At 37.4% G+C, this 17,854-nt stretch overlaps 2 protein-coding genes across 2 annotated transcripts; both read left to right on the forward strand.

Moving 5' to 3' along the window:
• The first annotated feature begins 5,534 nt into the window (after positions 1-5,534).
• LOC132124350 (C-signal-like) lies at positions 5,535-7,940 on the forward strand. Its single transcript, XM_059535394.1, has 6 exons — positions 5,535-5,756; positions 5,845-5,899; positions 6,075-6,262; positions 6,597-6,758; positions 6,877-6,987; positions 7,619-7,940. Exons 1-6 carry the CDS (start codon positions 5,610-5,612, stop codon positions 7,730-7,732), a joined length of 777 nt encoding a protein of 258 aa, XP_059391377.1. The 5' UTR covers positions 5,535-5,609; the 3' UTR covers positions 7,733-7,940.
• Positions 7,941-12,017: 4,077 nt separating this feature from the next.
• On the forward strand, positions 12,018-15,403 carry LOC132151752 (C-signal-like). The gene is made up of 6 exons (XM_059560100.1): positions 12,018-12,331; positions 12,429-12,483; positions 12,652-12,839; positions 13,069-13,230; positions 13,333-13,443; positions 14,781-15,403. Exons 1-6 carry the CDS (start codon positions 12,185-12,187, stop codon positions 14,892-14,894), a joined length of 777 nt encoding a protein of 258 aa, XP_059416083.1. The 5' UTR covers positions 12,018-12,184; the 3' UTR covers positions 14,895-15,403.
• Positions 15,404-17,854: the final 2,451 nt, after the last annotated feature.

Raw genomic sequence — 17,854 nt, forward strand, 5'->3', positions numbered from 1 at the left:
CAAGTCTCAAGTAAGTCTCAAGTCTTAACCTTCAAGTCTCAAGTAAGTCCCAAGTATTTTTTTCTTGGGCAAGTCAAGTCAAGTCAAGTCACAAGTTATGTCAAGTCAAGTCAAGTCCTGTAGTAAGTCAAGTCAAGTCCAAGTCAAGTCACCTTATTATTGTAATTTTACCTGCAGAATCTGATCTTAATAAAGTTAAAAGACAAGATATAAGTAACAGTAAATTAAAATAATTTGGATTTGCATTGTAAATACTCATGTTCAGTAAAATACATCATGGAATCAAACAAAATTGTAACTTCATAAAATTATTTATTTTTCACTTCTGCCAGCAGAAATGTTTTACATTTTCAACATTGAGTCCATAAAACAAATAACAGCTAAACATCCAACAGACTCCTCTCTGAACACCCCCCTCTCTCTCTCTCTCTCAAACGACGTGACATGACATTCAGCCAAGTATGGTGACCCATACTCAGAATTTGTGCTCTGCATTTAACCCATCCGAAATGCACACAAACAGAGCAGTGAACACACACACACATTGTGAGCACACACCCGGAGCAGTGGGCAGCCATTTATGCTGCGGCGCCCGGGGAGCAGTTGGGGGTTCAGTGCCTTGCTCAAGGGCACCTAAGTCGTGGTATTGAAGATGGAGAGAGAACTGTACATGCACTCCCCCCACCCACAATTCCTGTCGGCAAGGGACTCGAACTCACAACCTTTCGATTGGGAGTCCGACTCTCTAACCATTAGGCCACAACTTCCCCTCAAACACAGTTTACATACAACATTAAACTTTCTTACATTTCTCCTCTCTCTCTCTCTCTCTCTCTCTCTCTCTCAAGTTCAAGTTGCTTTATTGGCATGACATTTGAGTTACAGTATTGCCAAATTTAGCATTTAGATACAGAATAAAATATGATTACAATAAAATACAATACAATAAAAATAGCAGCAGCAGATAATATTTCTAATATTAATAATAGTAATTATATACAATTAAGAATATCAAATAAAACAGTTGAATATAATAAATTATCCCTTTCGTATGGTGTGTATGGTGTATAAATATTTAGCAGCTATTGTGACTGCCGTCTCATTCTCTCCAAGTATATAGAGTAGTTTCTCTGAGTCATTTAGAGACAAGAATGAAGGATTCAAAGCTACAAACTGTGGGAAGAATGTTTCTCTTGTAGTGCTGTATTTGGGACAGACAAGAAGGAAGTGTTTCTCATCCTCTGTTTGATTCAGCTCACAGTGTTTGCCTCTCTTCTCTCGGTAGCCAGGATCTTTTATGTCTACCAATCTCTATTTCCAAATCATGATCACTGAGTCGATATTTTGAAAGGATTTGTCTCTCTTTTAATTGCTTGAGTGATAAGTAATTTGCCAGTTTTGTGGTTCTGTTTAGGGCCGAATAACACTGGAGTTTGGTTTGGAGCTCAAATTCATTTTCTCATTTTTCATCATAATTATACTTCAGATTTTTGTCAATTAGTTTCTGAATGTTGGGGTTGTGATTGGAGTCAGACTCAGTTTGGGTTTCCTTCATCAGGTGAAGCACGAGTGTCTCTCTCTCTCTCTCTCTCTCTCTCTCTCTCTCTCTCTCTCTCTCTCTCTCTCTCTCTCTCTCTCACACACACACACACACACACACAATCTCTCTCTCAGAGTACATCCGTAAGTCATTACCTCTATTACAAGGTATTGCACTTGCAAAATATAAGATTCGAGAGTCTTGTCTGCAAGCCGAGCACGATTTGGCCTATCCCACCATGTATCGCCACCGGTATGCGCGCTCATAATGGAAGCAACGCGGTCGCGACGCGCACGCGGTGCGACACGCTCGACGCCTCAGGGGCGCAACTGCCCGAGCGCTTTGGAAACAAGGAGAAAGCGACGCGCCTAGCGATTTCCACGCGTTTTTAGGCGCGAATTATTGACGACAAAAGCGATGACCCTCGGTACCCCTCAAGCTGAGATGTTGATGTGATGTGATATCTGATCTAAGTGGGCGTGGTCTGCGTAAGGTAGAGAGGGCATGACTGATGATAGTGTCCTGGTCCAGTCATGACAACGCGATTCTCAGCCTGCGCTCCAGCTGAGTAATCAATTTTATTTAAAAAAATAATAATTTATATATTTTATATTCAAACTGAAAACATAATGTGATTAACACTCAAGTCATTCAAGTCATCGTGTCTCAAGTCAAGTCAAGTCCCGAGTCTTTAACTTCCAAGTCCGAGTCAAGTCTCAAGTATTTTATTTTTTGTCAAGTCAAGTCACAAGTCATAAAAATAGCGACTCGAGTCGACTCGAGTCCAAGTCACCAAGTCACAAGTCCCCATGTCTGGAATGTAGCACTCATTATACAAATATCGAACTGCTGTGTAATACAATATGAAACAGATATTCCAAAAATTAACAGAATATTCAGTTAAATATAGATTTGAATATAGAGCTGAAAGATGGAACTATACAAAAATAAACAAACTAGTAGCCTACTTATGGAACTGCAGTCCAGATTTTTATGTTTTGAATTCCTATAGAAAACAATATTTAAAAAGTAGGTTAGAGCTGGAAGGTCAAAATGCACTGATACACTGAGGATAAATGGCCAAAAGACTGTGGACTCTCCAGTGGAGCCAGTGGGCTGAGGACAGCCAAAAGAGCAAAGGGATCTGGAGGAGTCAGGTGAGCGAAACAGATTGTATCAGCATTTGTGATTTTTATTTCTAAGCCAACAGTTCTGGTGATTTTTATTGAAACAGCTTCTGTGATTATTTGCATCTTGCCTTTATAGAACAGCCGCCCAGCGGCATGGGCAGACTTTTCTAAAAATGGACTTTGCTTCAGTCTGCAAAGCTGCAATAAAGTCGTTGTTGGCCTCTACTCTTACCCCTGACACAGTATATCTGATATAAAAACTACAGCTTTTTGGAAAGCATCCAAGCATTAATATTCTTTATAGAATCCTGCCAATGTGTTTGTTTAATATGTGGGGTGCGGAGTCAACTCTGCTCCATATCAAAGTCCATTTAAGGGTATTCTATTGTCTTTGTCCATATAAACTGCACTATTTGGTTGACAGCCATTGTTGTCACCACTGAGCTCCTAGTTTTACTTTTCAAATAGCATATCACTATATTTGTTCAGAACAGATCTGATGTTGCTGATCCTTGCATTATCATAAAGGGTTCTCAACTGGGGAAGATCAGCTTGAACTTGCTTGTAAATAACATTGCAGTGTTGCCATCAAAATCCATGCTGATCGCCACTGTTAATGACATGATCTATGCCTTCAACACCAGCATGATTGGAGCTATATACCGCTATGCAATTAAAAGCAGATGAGATCCTCTGTATTTCCATTGACCCAGGATGTGTGAGAACTGACAATGGGGGAGATACAGTAAATCTAGATTCAGTAATAAACCACTAATACATATTTTTTTCTTATGTAACTATCCATACTGGAGAAAACAACATTACAAATGAGACTATAAACAACTGACGGGAGTGTACTTCTATACTGTGTCTATACCAATACAGAGAATCTTAACATTTAAAATGCATTGCATCAATTTATGCTGGGGGACTATGAGAACCCAAAAGAGAATACACAAGTTAATGTTTATTGAGGACATTTGAGAAGTTTAATTTTGGATTATAATCAGTTATAATAAGGTAAAGTTATAAAGTTGCAGTGTGATGATTTAGTGTGAAGAATGTTTTTCATTCAAATGACCCTGGAGTCCCAAAACCCAAACAGAATCACAAAAGATTGTCTCTCCTGGCCAATAATACACTATTTTAATTGTGTGTGATTCAATGGTTATTCACTAGACACTAAAAAGCGTGGGGGGGGGGGGGGGGGGGGGGTTGTGTTTCATTGACAGTCTTACTGAGAAACAGCATGCTGTTTAGCAGACACGTTTTTTAAATTTATTTTATTAAAAAAATATATTTCATAAAAATCACAGAGACAATGCAGTGCTTCACTTGGCCGAGGTCACCACCAAGAGGCTGATAACGGTACTGCTGTTCCTCATGGCTTCTCCAGGTCAGACTATCACTGATGTGGGCATAAGCCTTGTTTTTCACATTCAGTGACATGAACTTCATCATATATAAACAGAGTTATATAAACAGAGGGTTTTTTTTAGATTCAACATGTTCTGCTTAGCATAATTCTCTGAAACGACAGTCAACAATGCAGAGAAAATATAAATTGAACCTTACTTCACCTTTGCCTTGAAGGAGTGGATGCCGAGTTGCCATATCCTTCATACTGATATTAATTATGATATTACATGATTTGTTATTTGACTATTAATCAAGTTATGGCAAGAGTGAAATGTGTAACCTTATGTGTGCTTATGAGATATTAAAGAATCCTGTTCTACCCTGTATTTCTTTTCCTCAAGATTAATGTCCACATATTATGTGTGTGTATCCAACCGTAATGATTAGACACTCACCAGTGCTAGAAAGCCTTGAATTTTAGATAAGTTCTCTGTGTATGTGTGTTAGTATCTGTACAGGGAGAAGCTCAGACAGTCCCAGGACAAACGATCAACTGCCAGTGTCCAGCGTGTCAGATATACGTCTTTGGAGAGTTTATCTAGGTTTTGGAACCAATCAGAATTTTGTAGATGGCTTTTTACTTATTTAGTTAAATCATACAACAATCTTGGAGGTTAAATACTGATCAATAACTTGATTAATAGTTACACAATATTAATGAGATAATTAATATATATTGAAGAAAGGATATGATCAGTGGCGTCTTAGATCAATGTGGGGTCCAATACCCCACAACCTAAACTATTTATTTATTAATGATGGTTGTGGTGGACAAAACAACAAATCATGGCAGCAGTATCTAGGATAGTTGCATAATTGTGACTGACAGCTGTGTATTTACAGTCATTTATATTTTGCAGCCAGGCAATTCAGTTTTAGTGTTTCTCGTGTCTTTTGTTTTCTGTACGACCTTGCACAGGCTGCTGCTGCACTTTTATTCCACAGGCAGTCACTATTAATAATCGAACTGACCACATTCCTTTACTCTGTCACCTTCTGTTGTTTAAATGAGCTATCTGTGAGCTATCCTCTGAAGACAGACAGACACAGTGGGTATGGCCTCAGGCCTCCAGGAGGTGTTTATGCAACATAATACAACATAACACTCCAGAAGGGGGAATGAAATGTCCGGGTGGATTATCCAAAATAAAAGTGGGACACGGTGCCCTCGCGGTGAGTTCCCTGCGAGTGAATGAGAGGAAGTGAAGAAGAAATGGTACAGAGACGGCTCAGCTCTCAGCCATAGTGATGGTTCATCTCCATTAATGAAAAGATGTTGCCCGCGTGTGGTCATGGAAAAACTATCCTCTTCTGGGATCAGCACTGTGCCACAATGATTCTGGTAAAGGGCGTTGATTAAAATGACGGGGTGGAGCTAAATATGGGGGAGGCAATCTTTCTGCCACATCCTCAATTGCAGTATATTACATAATGTAACAGTGGCATTGAGTTACTTTTACATATCCTACATGGAAAACACTTTTTCATGCAGACAGAGTAGAAGCAGCCTTTAGCGGACCATGGCAGTAGTGAAAGCTTGCAAAATCTTGATCACTGGAGCTAACCGGGGTTTAGGCTTGGAAATTGTTAAGCAGCTGTCTGAGAACTCTTTTCCCAAACAGCATATCTTTGCTACCTGTCGTGACCCAGACGGGCCAAAGTCTGAGGTGAGTTATGAATAACTAACACAAACAGAAATACATCGGGAGAAATTATAATGTGCCTTGTTTAATTATGCATTTGTTCTTCATAAAGGCATTGAGAGAACTGGTGAAAAAACATCCAAGTGCTATAACTATCATACGTCTTGGTAAATGTGCATGTGTCCTATTTTAGAGTTTAAAATTTCCTTGGAAAAAAAATAATAATAATATATATATATATATATTTTTTTTTTTAGAATTTAAAAGAGATTTTTCGATGTTTCTTGAATACCATTTCATTGCTTGATACTTTAGCACTAATATTTGTTCTGTTAATTTTAGATGCTGATGATCCATCCAGTGTCAAAGATTCTGCAAAGAAAGTGGGATCTCTTCTGGGAAACAGTGGTTTGAACCTGCTTGTGAATAATGCTGGAATCGTGGCAAATGGCACCATTCAGACCAGCAGTGTTGAAGACATGAAAAACACCTTCAACACCAACGTGATAGGACCCTTATTAATCATTAGGGTAATGTGATGCATTATTAAGAGCTACAAAATAAATAAATAAATAATAATAATAAACTGATCAGACCAGCTAGTCCAAAAACACACTGCTGTGACATTATTAAAGTAAGCTACCGCTTTCACGCTCAGTGTTGATTTTGATTATTGCATATTGCACTGATTAGGCAACACGTTTCTGTTTATTAATGAATCACAACATTCCTGTCAATCAGTCAATGGCAATTCAAGACTATATCTACAATAGTAAAATGACAGATAAGTCTTTTGAGTCATTTTTAACACTCATTTATGTCTCAAAATTATGAACATTATTTTTTTCTCTTTCTTTTGTGTAGGAATATCTACCTTATCTACAAATGGCAGCAAAAGCGAGCGGGACTCCAGGAATGTCCAGTAATAAAGCAGCTGTCATCAACATCTCCTCTGTGGCAGGATCCATGACCAGAATGCCTTCCATATACAATCACTTCCCAACGTTGCCATATGGAGTGAGCAAGGTACGCCAATGTAATGCTAAGGCACTAATTAAAGCCTAACTCAACTCAATGCATGTCTAAACAGTATTGAAGGCACAATGAGCTGATGAACACCTCAAATGTTATGTTTACCTATCAGGCAGGTTTTAACATGCTGACTGTGTTAGCTGCGGAAGAGTTTAAGGCGGATGAGATCCTCTGCGTGGCCCTTCACCCAGGATGGGTGAAAACTGAACTGGGTGGAGATGATGTGAGTGTTGATCTCTTAAGTCACGCTCTGTTGTACCATGTGCTTTTGATTTCCATTTTCAAAACACACTTCTTTCATTGCCATACAAACTTTCTTTAGACCACAGCTTTAAGTGTTTCTTTGTGAAGTTTTAGTCATATCTTTATGACTATGCCAGTTGGAAATTTATTTTGATATTCAAAACAGTTTGCATGTAATCATGAAATGAGTAAGTTACTGGCCAAAATGGGCAGAAACTTTTACAACCAGAGTACATTTTGAGCTCAACTCAAGCTTCATGCATATATATATATGATGATATCATCAAATTTTTATATATATATATATATATATATATATATATATATATATATATATATATATATATATATATATATATATATATATATATATATATATATATATATAAATTTGATGATATCATCACCTACTGGTCAAAAGTTATAAAGCCATGAATCTCATAGTGTTAAAACTAGTTTTCCTTCATTTGCTGAGAGTGATATGACCCCACAAATCCATTCAAAAACAAGCCTTGCATTGGTGTGGTTTTGCTGTAATAGCAGCTTGAAGCTATATTTATGTTTTATATTGTTAGTATGCTAATAAATACATGCTTTTTGATTTCCACAAGGCAACACTTGAATCAAAAGAAAGTGTGGAGGGGATGCTGCGTGTCATTGGCAGCCTCACTGAGAAGCAGCACGGAGGATTCCTGGACTACACTGGAGAAACTGTGACCTGGTGAACAAGTTCAAGGTCACTTTTTAATAAAAGGGCATACCAAATCATAAGCACTTGGGGATAAGTTAAAGGTCACAAGGGATACTTCACCCAATAAGGAAAACCTCATGCACGTTTGAAGGGTGAAGTATATCTTTAATTTCAGGCCTCAAGGGTTTATGGGAGACGTGATAATTTTATACTTTTTATACAATAAAACACTCAATAAAGCACTACTGTCTCTTTTTTACTGTATATGTTGCATGACTCTGATTAGCAATAGCATGCACAGCTGAAGTTCAGTTTCAGTTAGGTAAGTTAAATAAAACCCATCTGTTGTGCAGTATGTATAACAGGTATAAAACATAAATCTTAGAGAAAGCAGCAGCTAGGCTGAACAAAAATACAAATAGGTGAAAGATGAGAATATGTCACAGAGTGATAATCAACCATCTCAGAATTTAGCATCCATTATACATACATGCATATATACATATATACCTTTCTTTTTTGTTTTCCACCATTCAACAAAAACTATTGAATTGAATTAAATTAAATTGCTATTAAACAGTTTAATTAAACTGAAATTATGTGGACTGATGGTTTCAACAGAAGGATATTGATTGAAAAAACCTCAAGCTCGTGTCTTGAAAGGTTGACATAATTGCTAGAAATCAATTTCTTGTCCTGGTAGTTTTTGCTTCTGCTTTATTAAGCTTTCAATAACTGAACTAGCAGCATATATCTACTGCTACAGGTCAAGCTGAAATAAAGCATAGCTCCACTCTATCTACATCCATTCACATTGACATTTTTTTTTCTTTTAAGACAGACGTCACATTGATGTAACATAATATAAACATAACTAGACCGAAAAAGGGAATGAAACGTCCGAGGAAAGTATTCAAAATAAAGTGGGGTGCGGTTTCCTTGTGGTGAGATGGTTCAAGAGATTTCACTCCTCAGAAACAAGATGTTATTTTGGCATGTGCCGGCATGTATATTTACGTTGAATATAAAGTGAATATGATAATGTTGGTTGCAAGAGACAGAAGAGTAAAAGGCAGTCGCACACGGTATAAAAAGCTGTTTAAAATCCTGATGTCCACAACGCCAGTCAAATGTTAATGTACATAATGACTTCACCCTTGGCTGGAAGAGAGTAAAGACTTTTTTTCAATAATAGCTTATGCAACATTTTTCTGCAGTCAATCTGAATTTTTCCACGATGGAAAAACTAAATATTAAAAATAGTAAATTATGTTTATTCAATGCAAACAGGTTTTCAATAGGCTATGGTTTGGGACAGAAAATATCGTTAGGTCAGAATAAACGTAAGTCTATGGAAATTTTTGAAGTAAACTTTTTGCCTTTAAGATGATTAGATTGTAAACTGTTGCCTTGCATGGTGCATGGTGTGCACAACTGCATGGTGTTTATGGTCCAGTGTGCATAACAGCTCATTTGAAAGTGGTTTACCATCGGGTTTAGGTTTCCTGTACAAACTCCACGAAAGTTGAGACACTGTACAGTAAGCTGTTATAGTTGCTTCTTTGAGACTGTTCCATATAGCCTTATAGAGGCAGTTTTAACATTAAGTGACGTGAAATGTGACGCACAGTTGCCATTGGCACATATGTCAGTGTGCAGTGGCATGTGCCACATTGCCACTATGCTCAGTGACACTTCTGGTGGCACGTGTCAGTGGACATTGGCAGGTGTCACTAAAACCTGCCGCTGGGTTTTATATATATATAAAAATAAAAGAAATAAAAAGAAAAAAACAACTTTTTAATCGAATGTGCCACCACTAACTGATACTTGGCAATCAGGAATTAGCCTACATATAAATATAAACTGATGAGAAAATGCCACAAACCTTTATGATTTCTACTATTCTAACATGCTTTATATAAACTTACACCAAACATTCAGAAGTGTGCTTGACCTTGACGTAATGTAAGTTTATACTATATTAAACAAAGTTTGTCCTTATTAACGTGTCTTCAGAAAGTCAAATGCTTTGACAAAACATTCAGGCATCTCCAGAAGAGGGTAGAGTGGGGGAAAACGCCCCCCTGGGGTAAAACGCCCCCCACCTGTTTTTGCCAAAATAACCACTAGAGAGAGTCAAGATACATTTTCAAGATGATAAAAACGGGGATAAAAAATCTCTTTGGAGAAGCTGACACCAGCGACGTATTTGAAGAGAAGAGGATTACATGGTAAGCGCTATAATTTTCAGATATTAGTAAACAAGTGTTTAAGAGAATTGTTCTGCAGGATATCACAGTGATGTATGATAGATGAATAGTGAAGTCTGTAGTTTAAGAGGATATGTTATTTATAAGGAATATAATTATATTTTAAAAATTAAACATTTTTTTAAAAAGTCATAGGTTGTGGGGTAAAACCGAGCGCCAACCTCCCGCTCTCTCTCGTGAGGCCAATAAGGAAGTGACTAAAACTGCAATTCATCGACTGGCCGCTTGAGGCTGGCTGCAAAAGGGAGTCAGTCCCATAGACTCCCTATGTTAAAATGCCCAACTTTACAGCAGGAAAAAACATGTTTACAGCCTGGTTCAAAAAATTATTTTGGTCTAAATAGCTCATTTTGCCCTTCATGACAACTGTGAGGGGGGTGAATTTTTTTATAACTCATCCGTTTAAATTATATTAAGACTTAAAGTTCTGCATAATTAAGGGCGTGGCCACTTGAGTGACAGGAAGATTGCCGCTGCTGACACTGCCGTCGCGCTAGGTGGGCGTGGCTACAGCAACTAGCTCCCGCCTTTTTGCCCATTTTTGATTGTCCGGGAGAGTCGCGCGGTGACGCCGCTGCCAAGATGGCGACGGCCCGCTCTACACACTTTAGGCTTCAAAAACTCTCTTCAGTAGTCTACGGGTGACGTCACGAACACTACGTCCATATTTTTATACAGTCTATGGGTAAAACGCCCCCTACGCTGAGGGGTAAAACGCCCCCCAGAGGGCATAGTTTCTCTCTATCATAATTACTATAATAACATATTTCTGTCTTATCAAATCCTCTGTTTTACACTTAATGCAGTATAACTAGGTGGTAAAATCAAAATATTTGAACAAAAGAAAAAAAAAATCCTCAAGTGAGCATTAGGCTAGCTTGATAGCACAGTTAGCTCACTGATGGAAAGTGGTTAGGTGACCCAATGATAAAACATAGTGGCTTTTATTACATTTATTGAATGTATTTCACTACATAAATACAAATTTATAAGTTTAATATTTATTTAGGGTTTTCTGTTTTTCTTGGTGATAGTGAACAAATACATCAATTATCAACCCCATAAAGGCCTAGTGTAGAAATCTCAACCTCATATATATTTTTTCTCTCCATATAGATGCGGACAGGTGTGAGGGGTGCCAAAAGTGGGCACATGTAGATTGTTCCAATGAGATTCAAGGGGAATTCATCTGTGAAATGTGCATGGATGAACAGTGAATGGCTAATGAATTAATGTTTATTTATTTATTTATGTATTTATTTATTTATTACAACATATTTGTTTGCATGACTTAGTTATATGTATAAATTTAAATGTTACAAATTTGGATATGTTGGACATTTCTCAAATAAATATTAATATATAGGCATGTTGATACATTACTTGCCTTTTACTTTTAGAGATTAAAAACTAGTCTGTTCATTTTGCTGTTGATCTATGAAGCAAACTGGTTGGTAAGAAAGGGGGCATTTTACCCCACCTTGGGGGGCGTTTTACCCCACCGCTGGGGCAAAACGCCCCCTTTGTACAAAAAATATTTTCTATATCCTTTGTGACAGAGAGGAAGTGAGCTGAAATGAACTCTGCAGCGCGATCCCAGAGGAGAGACTCGATCATTTTTGTGACTAACGTTACACATGCCCAGCATCTTTTCGGTAATAATGAACGACATGAGTTGGGAATTGAAATTATGTCTTTGCGTTATCACGATTTCAAAATCCAGGGTATAGTCAATGTTTGCGTATACGAAAACTTGGGGGAATTTGGCTGATCTAACATTCTGAACATTAGCCAAACTTATGCATGGGTATGACAGATTTTTAGTGATTGGGAGCTCTTGCTATGATGTATATAGCCTAATCCATTTTGAATCAACGTTTTGGCTTTTATACTGCTGTAGGACAATGCAACGTGCTGTAAATGCGCGATTCACTAAACTGCAAGGATTGACAACCAGACGAGACAATATCTAATGTGTTAAAATCAAGGCCAGCACTTCTAATTTCAGATGATAGTTTTGTATGTGACACCGGGCGAAGGGCAGCGTTTAAAGTGACTGGTGGCGCTAAAATATGGGAAAGCGATCTTTCTGTCACAGTCGCAAGCGTAAAGCAAAACGCATATTACGTAATGTTTAAAGGGGCGTTACATTCCCTTGGTTGCACATACAAACCAGTTTTAGAGGCAGCCAGATCGAAGCAGATTGTCAGAACATGGCAGCAGTGAAAGCATGCAATATCTTGATCACCGGAGCCAACCGGGGCTTGGGCTTAGAAACTGTTAAACAACTCACAGAGGACTCTTGTCCAAAACGTCGTATTTTTGCTACCTGCCGGGACCCAGATGGGCCAAAGTCTGAGGTGAGTTGTAAATAACTACCATTTATAGCTACTGTAAATAGAAACACCAGGAGAAATCCAAATGTTTATTTGCTTAATGTATATTATCTTTCTTAAGGCATTAAGAGAACTGGCAAAACAGCATCCGAGTGTGATCACCATCATATGTCTTGGTAAATGTGCATGTGTCCTCCTTTGTGCATTTAAAAATTAAAATAATATTTAACTGGAAACGATGTAGATGTCATTGATTTCTTATTGAGATTCGATAATATTATTATTGAGACGAGATATATTTTTTAATAGAACTGCAGAACTGCTATTTGTTCTATTACTTCTAGATGCTGATGATCCATCCAGTGTCAAAGAGTCTGCAAAGAAAGTGGGATCTCTTCTGGGAAACAGTGGTTTGAACCTGCTTGTGAATAATGCTGGAATCGTGGCAAAGGGCACCATTCAGACCAGCAGTGTTGAAGACATGAAAAACACCTTCAACACCAACGTGATAGGACCCTTATTAGTCATTAAGGTAAGGTAAAAATCATAATTAATATTTCTGAAACAACAGTTTGTCTTCTAAACATCTAGGCTTGGCCTTTTATTGTAAAGAGACTACTAAAATTAGTGCTTTTGAGGAAGAACTAGTCACTAGATATGACAGAATTTGCAAGGTTCATAGAATTGTACCAAAATAAAAGCTTAAACCAGGTTAACTGGACACTGCTGCACCATTGTTATTTCTCTTTTTTTGTTTGTAGGAGTACTTACCATATCTACAAGCAGCGGCCAAAGCCAGTGGGACACCAGGCATGTCTTCTAATAAAGCAGCTGTTATCAATATCTCCACTATGGGGGGATCCATCAGCAAAATGCCTTCCTTATACGCACAGTTTCCAGTGTTGCCTTATTGTGTTAGTAAGGTACACCTGTATTGGCACTGTTAAACTAGATCTTATTCATTGCCCGTGAAGTATTGATGGCTTGAGCTGATGTATAACTCAAATGTTATGTTTACCTATCAGGCAGGTTTAAACATGCTGACTGTGTTAGCTGCTGAGGAGTTAAAGGCTGATGAGATCCTCTGCATGGCCCTTCACCCAGGATGGGTGAAAACTGATATGGGTGGGAAAAAAGTGAGTGTAGATTTATAAGTCAATTTTGTTTATTTTTAGCCAAGGAAACCTATCAAAATGAGCTTATAATTACAAAATGTTTGAAATCTTTGAAACACTTCAGTGCAACCAACAACAAAAGTCCAAAATGTCATGTATGACGCATAACCCCAACTTCCAAAAAAGGTTGTAACATTTTGTAAATATAAATAAAAACAGAATGCAATGATTTGATTTGCAAATCTCATAAAACCATATTTTACTCAAAATAGAACATAAAAACGTCAAATGCTTAAACTCAGCAAATGTACCATTTTAGGGGGAAAATATGGTAATTTGAATTTGATGGCCGCAAAACGTTTCAAAAAAGTTGGGACGGGGCACCAAAAGGCTGGAAAAGTAAGTGTTACTAAAAAGAAAATATCATGATTGTGCATAAAATGTGTGTCTGAGAGGCAGAATCTCTTAGAATTTAAGAGGCAGTGGTTCACCCAATCTGCCAAAAACATTCCTCTACAAATTGTGGAACAATTTCATAATGATGTTCCTCAATGTAAAATTGTTAAGATTTTGAATATTGCATCATTTACAGTACGTGATGTTATCTAAAGAATCTGGAGAAATATTTGTGCGCAAGGGACAAGGGCAGAAATCAATACTGGATGCCGTGATCTTCGGGCCCTGAGGTAGCACTTTACCTCAAAGGTAGACCTTTTACCAGTTGAAAAGATTCGGAAACATCATGAAATGTCAAATACGACCAGAAAGACACATGACTGTTGAGCAGCTAGATTCGTCAGTCACAAATGGGACTGAGTTCCTCTCCCAAAACTCCAGAAGCTGGTCTGCTCAGTTCCCAGATGTCTATGCTCTGACGTGAGCTAATGAGATTTGCAAATCATTGCATTCTATTTTATTAACATTTTACACAGTGTCCCAACTTTTTTGGAATTGAGGTTGTAGCTATTAACCAGATTAAGATGAATTATTTAGCTATTATCCTATTGAACATGGTGTTTTAGTCACAAACTCATGCAATGGTGTTCATTAAATCATGTTTATTTTAATGCCTCTGGTTCTTTTAATTTCCACCATTTTAAATTCTGTCAATTTTTATTTTTTTTGGAGCAGCTACAACTTTCTCTTGTTTTATTGCTTTCATAAGATTTAAAATGTGTTGTTTAATAGTTTAAAAGTAAAATATAAAAGTTGTTAGATGCTTTTAAATGCTCTCCAACCATGGTCAGCATTACGTAGTACTGAACATAGTGTCACACTGGTAGTGTCAATTGCTGCTTCAGCAACATTTTTTTATTTAGCATTTTAATTAACTATATGTATGTTTATGTTTTCACTAGGCACCACTTGAACCAAAAGAAAGTGTGGAGGGGATGCTGCGTGTCATTGGCAGCCTCACTGAGAAGCATCATGGAGGATTCCTGGACTACACTGGAGAAGCAATTCCCTGGTAAACCAGAAGAACAAAATCACTTCTATACGAGAGGTCTTGAAAGGGCCTGTCCTGGTCTAATCTGCCCTGTTTATTCTATTAATCATAAAATGGCATACTTAACCCTTTTGCGCGTGAGTTTAAAGTAATCTAGCTGAGCCCCCAGCATGAGTTTCTTAGGCGACTGTTATTTTAGAATGTACCACCTTATTGTTTCCATGGCTTTTGTTTAGTTTTTCTTGTTTTATACAAAATATTTACAAACATACTATATTATGATTTTGTTATTATGAAATATTTGATATTCCGATTCTGAAATATGTGCAAGTAAATATATTTGGTAACTTAAACACTTTTATATCGACCATGTTAGTTGAGCTATACCGGGCGATGAGCGCCCCCATGTTAGTTCCCAGCAAACATTTGGACGTTTAATGACCGTTGAAAGACGTCCCTCCGACACGTCCCGTCATGGTTGAAAAATAGTTCCAAAATGAAAGTTGAACGGACGTTTTTGACATAATCTGGCAGTGAATTCCATGTCTTTTCTGCATGTCCCTGGACGTCTAAATGCGTTGCTGCATAGTTTAAGTATATATATATATATATATATATATATATATATATATATATATAAGCCTGCATATAAAATAATCACACACCCATTGTGTAACATCATGAAAGGCAATCAGTTATGTCTTGAGGTTTAACGCAAAGGTTCAAAATCGGTCCAGTCAGACCTGAACGTCCATAAAACTTTTTAAATGACATGTACATTACAAACAAGATTGCATTATTTGTGGACATAAGCAAAAAAGAACCATGTTCTGATTTGGCACATTTTATTGTTTTTGAACAGTTATGCATCTAACCAAACTAAAATACCAATTACACAATACTGTATACTATATACTATACTATATTTTCACCCAAAATGAAAATTCTGTCTTTTACTCACCCTCATGTTTCAAACCTGCATACCTTTCTATGTTCTGCTGAACACAAAGATTTTTGGAAGAATGTTTGTAACCAAGCAGGTCTCACAACCCATTAACTACCCCATTTTAGGAAAAATGATCTGCTTGGTTTGGTTTGCTGGGAAGGATCATTATTGCCATTTTCCATAGACATCAGCATGTATTTTACAAACTGTGAATGTATGGTTTTGCTAGTACTTATGTGTATTTAAATGTCTGAAACCTCAAATAAGCATTATATGGTTGAAAACACTGAATATTTGTGATAATATGACAGGCGCTCAGCACGTCCGATCTGGCTCTGCGTCAGTAGAAGAGCGAAAGCGGATTTAAATTCAGCAGTTGATGACGTGAAGTACTGAAAGTTCTTATCACACCGGTGTGATCGTACACTTCAGGGACCAGCCAAGACTGATCACACCGGTGTGATCATACGCGTCAAAGGGTTAATCATAAGAACTTAACCCCACACATTTATGACATACATATAACAACTTTGTATCAAATGAAATGTTATTCAATAAAACAGTTAATGAAGAAATAAAGCAGTACTGTCTTTTTGCCTGTCAATTACACACAGAGAAAATAATTAATAGGGTGGAAAGGGGGTGGCATGAGGACTCTGAGGGGTGGATCAGGCTGCAGGATTGCTGAATGACTAAACTAACATTACCAGCATGATGGTGCAAAAATGTACATTTTCTTTCCTATTACCTCCCACTGCTGATGAAAAGATTTAACAACAGTAACGGCTTATGATTCACTTTGGGTGTCAGAATGTTCAAATATTGAACCCCCAGGTTTTACGAGTACGTTTTCATTCAGACTTATTATTTTAAAATACTAAGTCGTACAAGTGTACAGTACAGTATGTGTAAAACATTCATTTATTACCTCACATTTATATTGGTACTGGCATTAAATTCCACAGTTTAGTGGGTAAATGGATTTACCATTGAGACAAATTCAACATGCATGCTTTTATTTGTGCATGTAACCTGGCTTTGTAACTTTGTCTGCTTTTTTACTAACCACCAGATGGCTCTATTTTTGAGACTCTCATAGCTTTGATTCTTTTCTTGGATCAATCAGGGGTTGTTCCAAGACAGAGAACACTGAAGCAAGATTCATGCATAGTTCTTGAATTTATAGGACTATACATTTGTCTTGCGAATATGCGAGAGGTTGCATTTCCTCAGAGGGACCACAAAGTAGCCTTTAAAATACCTTTTAAATATAACTGAAAACATGTAAAAATGGCCTATTAAAGAAATAATCAGATTCTAAATGTGTTATTTATAAATAATAAATATGTCTAAGGAAAATGTCATTTCAGCGATACATATATTTTGCATTTTATGCAGTTGTGCATATGTATACCAGGCAAAAAAGTTTTGAAAATATTTGAAAATGACAGCATCTTAATCTGAATGATCTGGTACTGTTTTTTTTTACAGTTTTTGCCCCTTGCTTGAACACTATAGACCCATGCTTAGACTAAAGTAACACAACTTGAAGCTTTCGTTACCATACCTCAAACACATGTACCCATACCTTAAAAGCGCTGCTTTGCACTCTAGTTGCAATTCTGCAACACACTTACTCCTTTATGCAACACACTTGGTCCTGCATACTACACTCTATTTCATACATAAGAAACTTCGTTCAAAAATGAAATCTCAGAGTGCCGTTTGGAAAACACATGTCTCCAAAATACAATACACATCGGGTAATTGCTACCACTCAAATACACAACTGAAGGCACTTACTTGCAAAACTGAACACCAATCAGCCAGCTACAAAAAGCCCTCAGTTTAGCCATTTCAAGAACTTTGCAAGCATGGATGGAGGGAGAGCAAGAGGAAGAGGAGGAAGGGGAAGAGGAGGAGGAGGAGGAGGAGGAGGAAGAGGAGGTCGAAGAGGCCATGCACGGACCCCTATTTCTGATGATATAAGAGCAACTTTGCTGGACCATGTCATCAACCATGGCCTGACTGTGAGGGAA

Source organism: Carassius carassius, chromosome 1 (assembly GCF_963082965.1).
Source record: "Carassius carassius chromosome 1, fCarCar2.1, whole genome shotgun sequence".
NCBI lineage: Eukaryota > Metazoa > Chordata > Actinopteri > Cypriniformes > Cyprinidae > Carassius > Carassius carassius.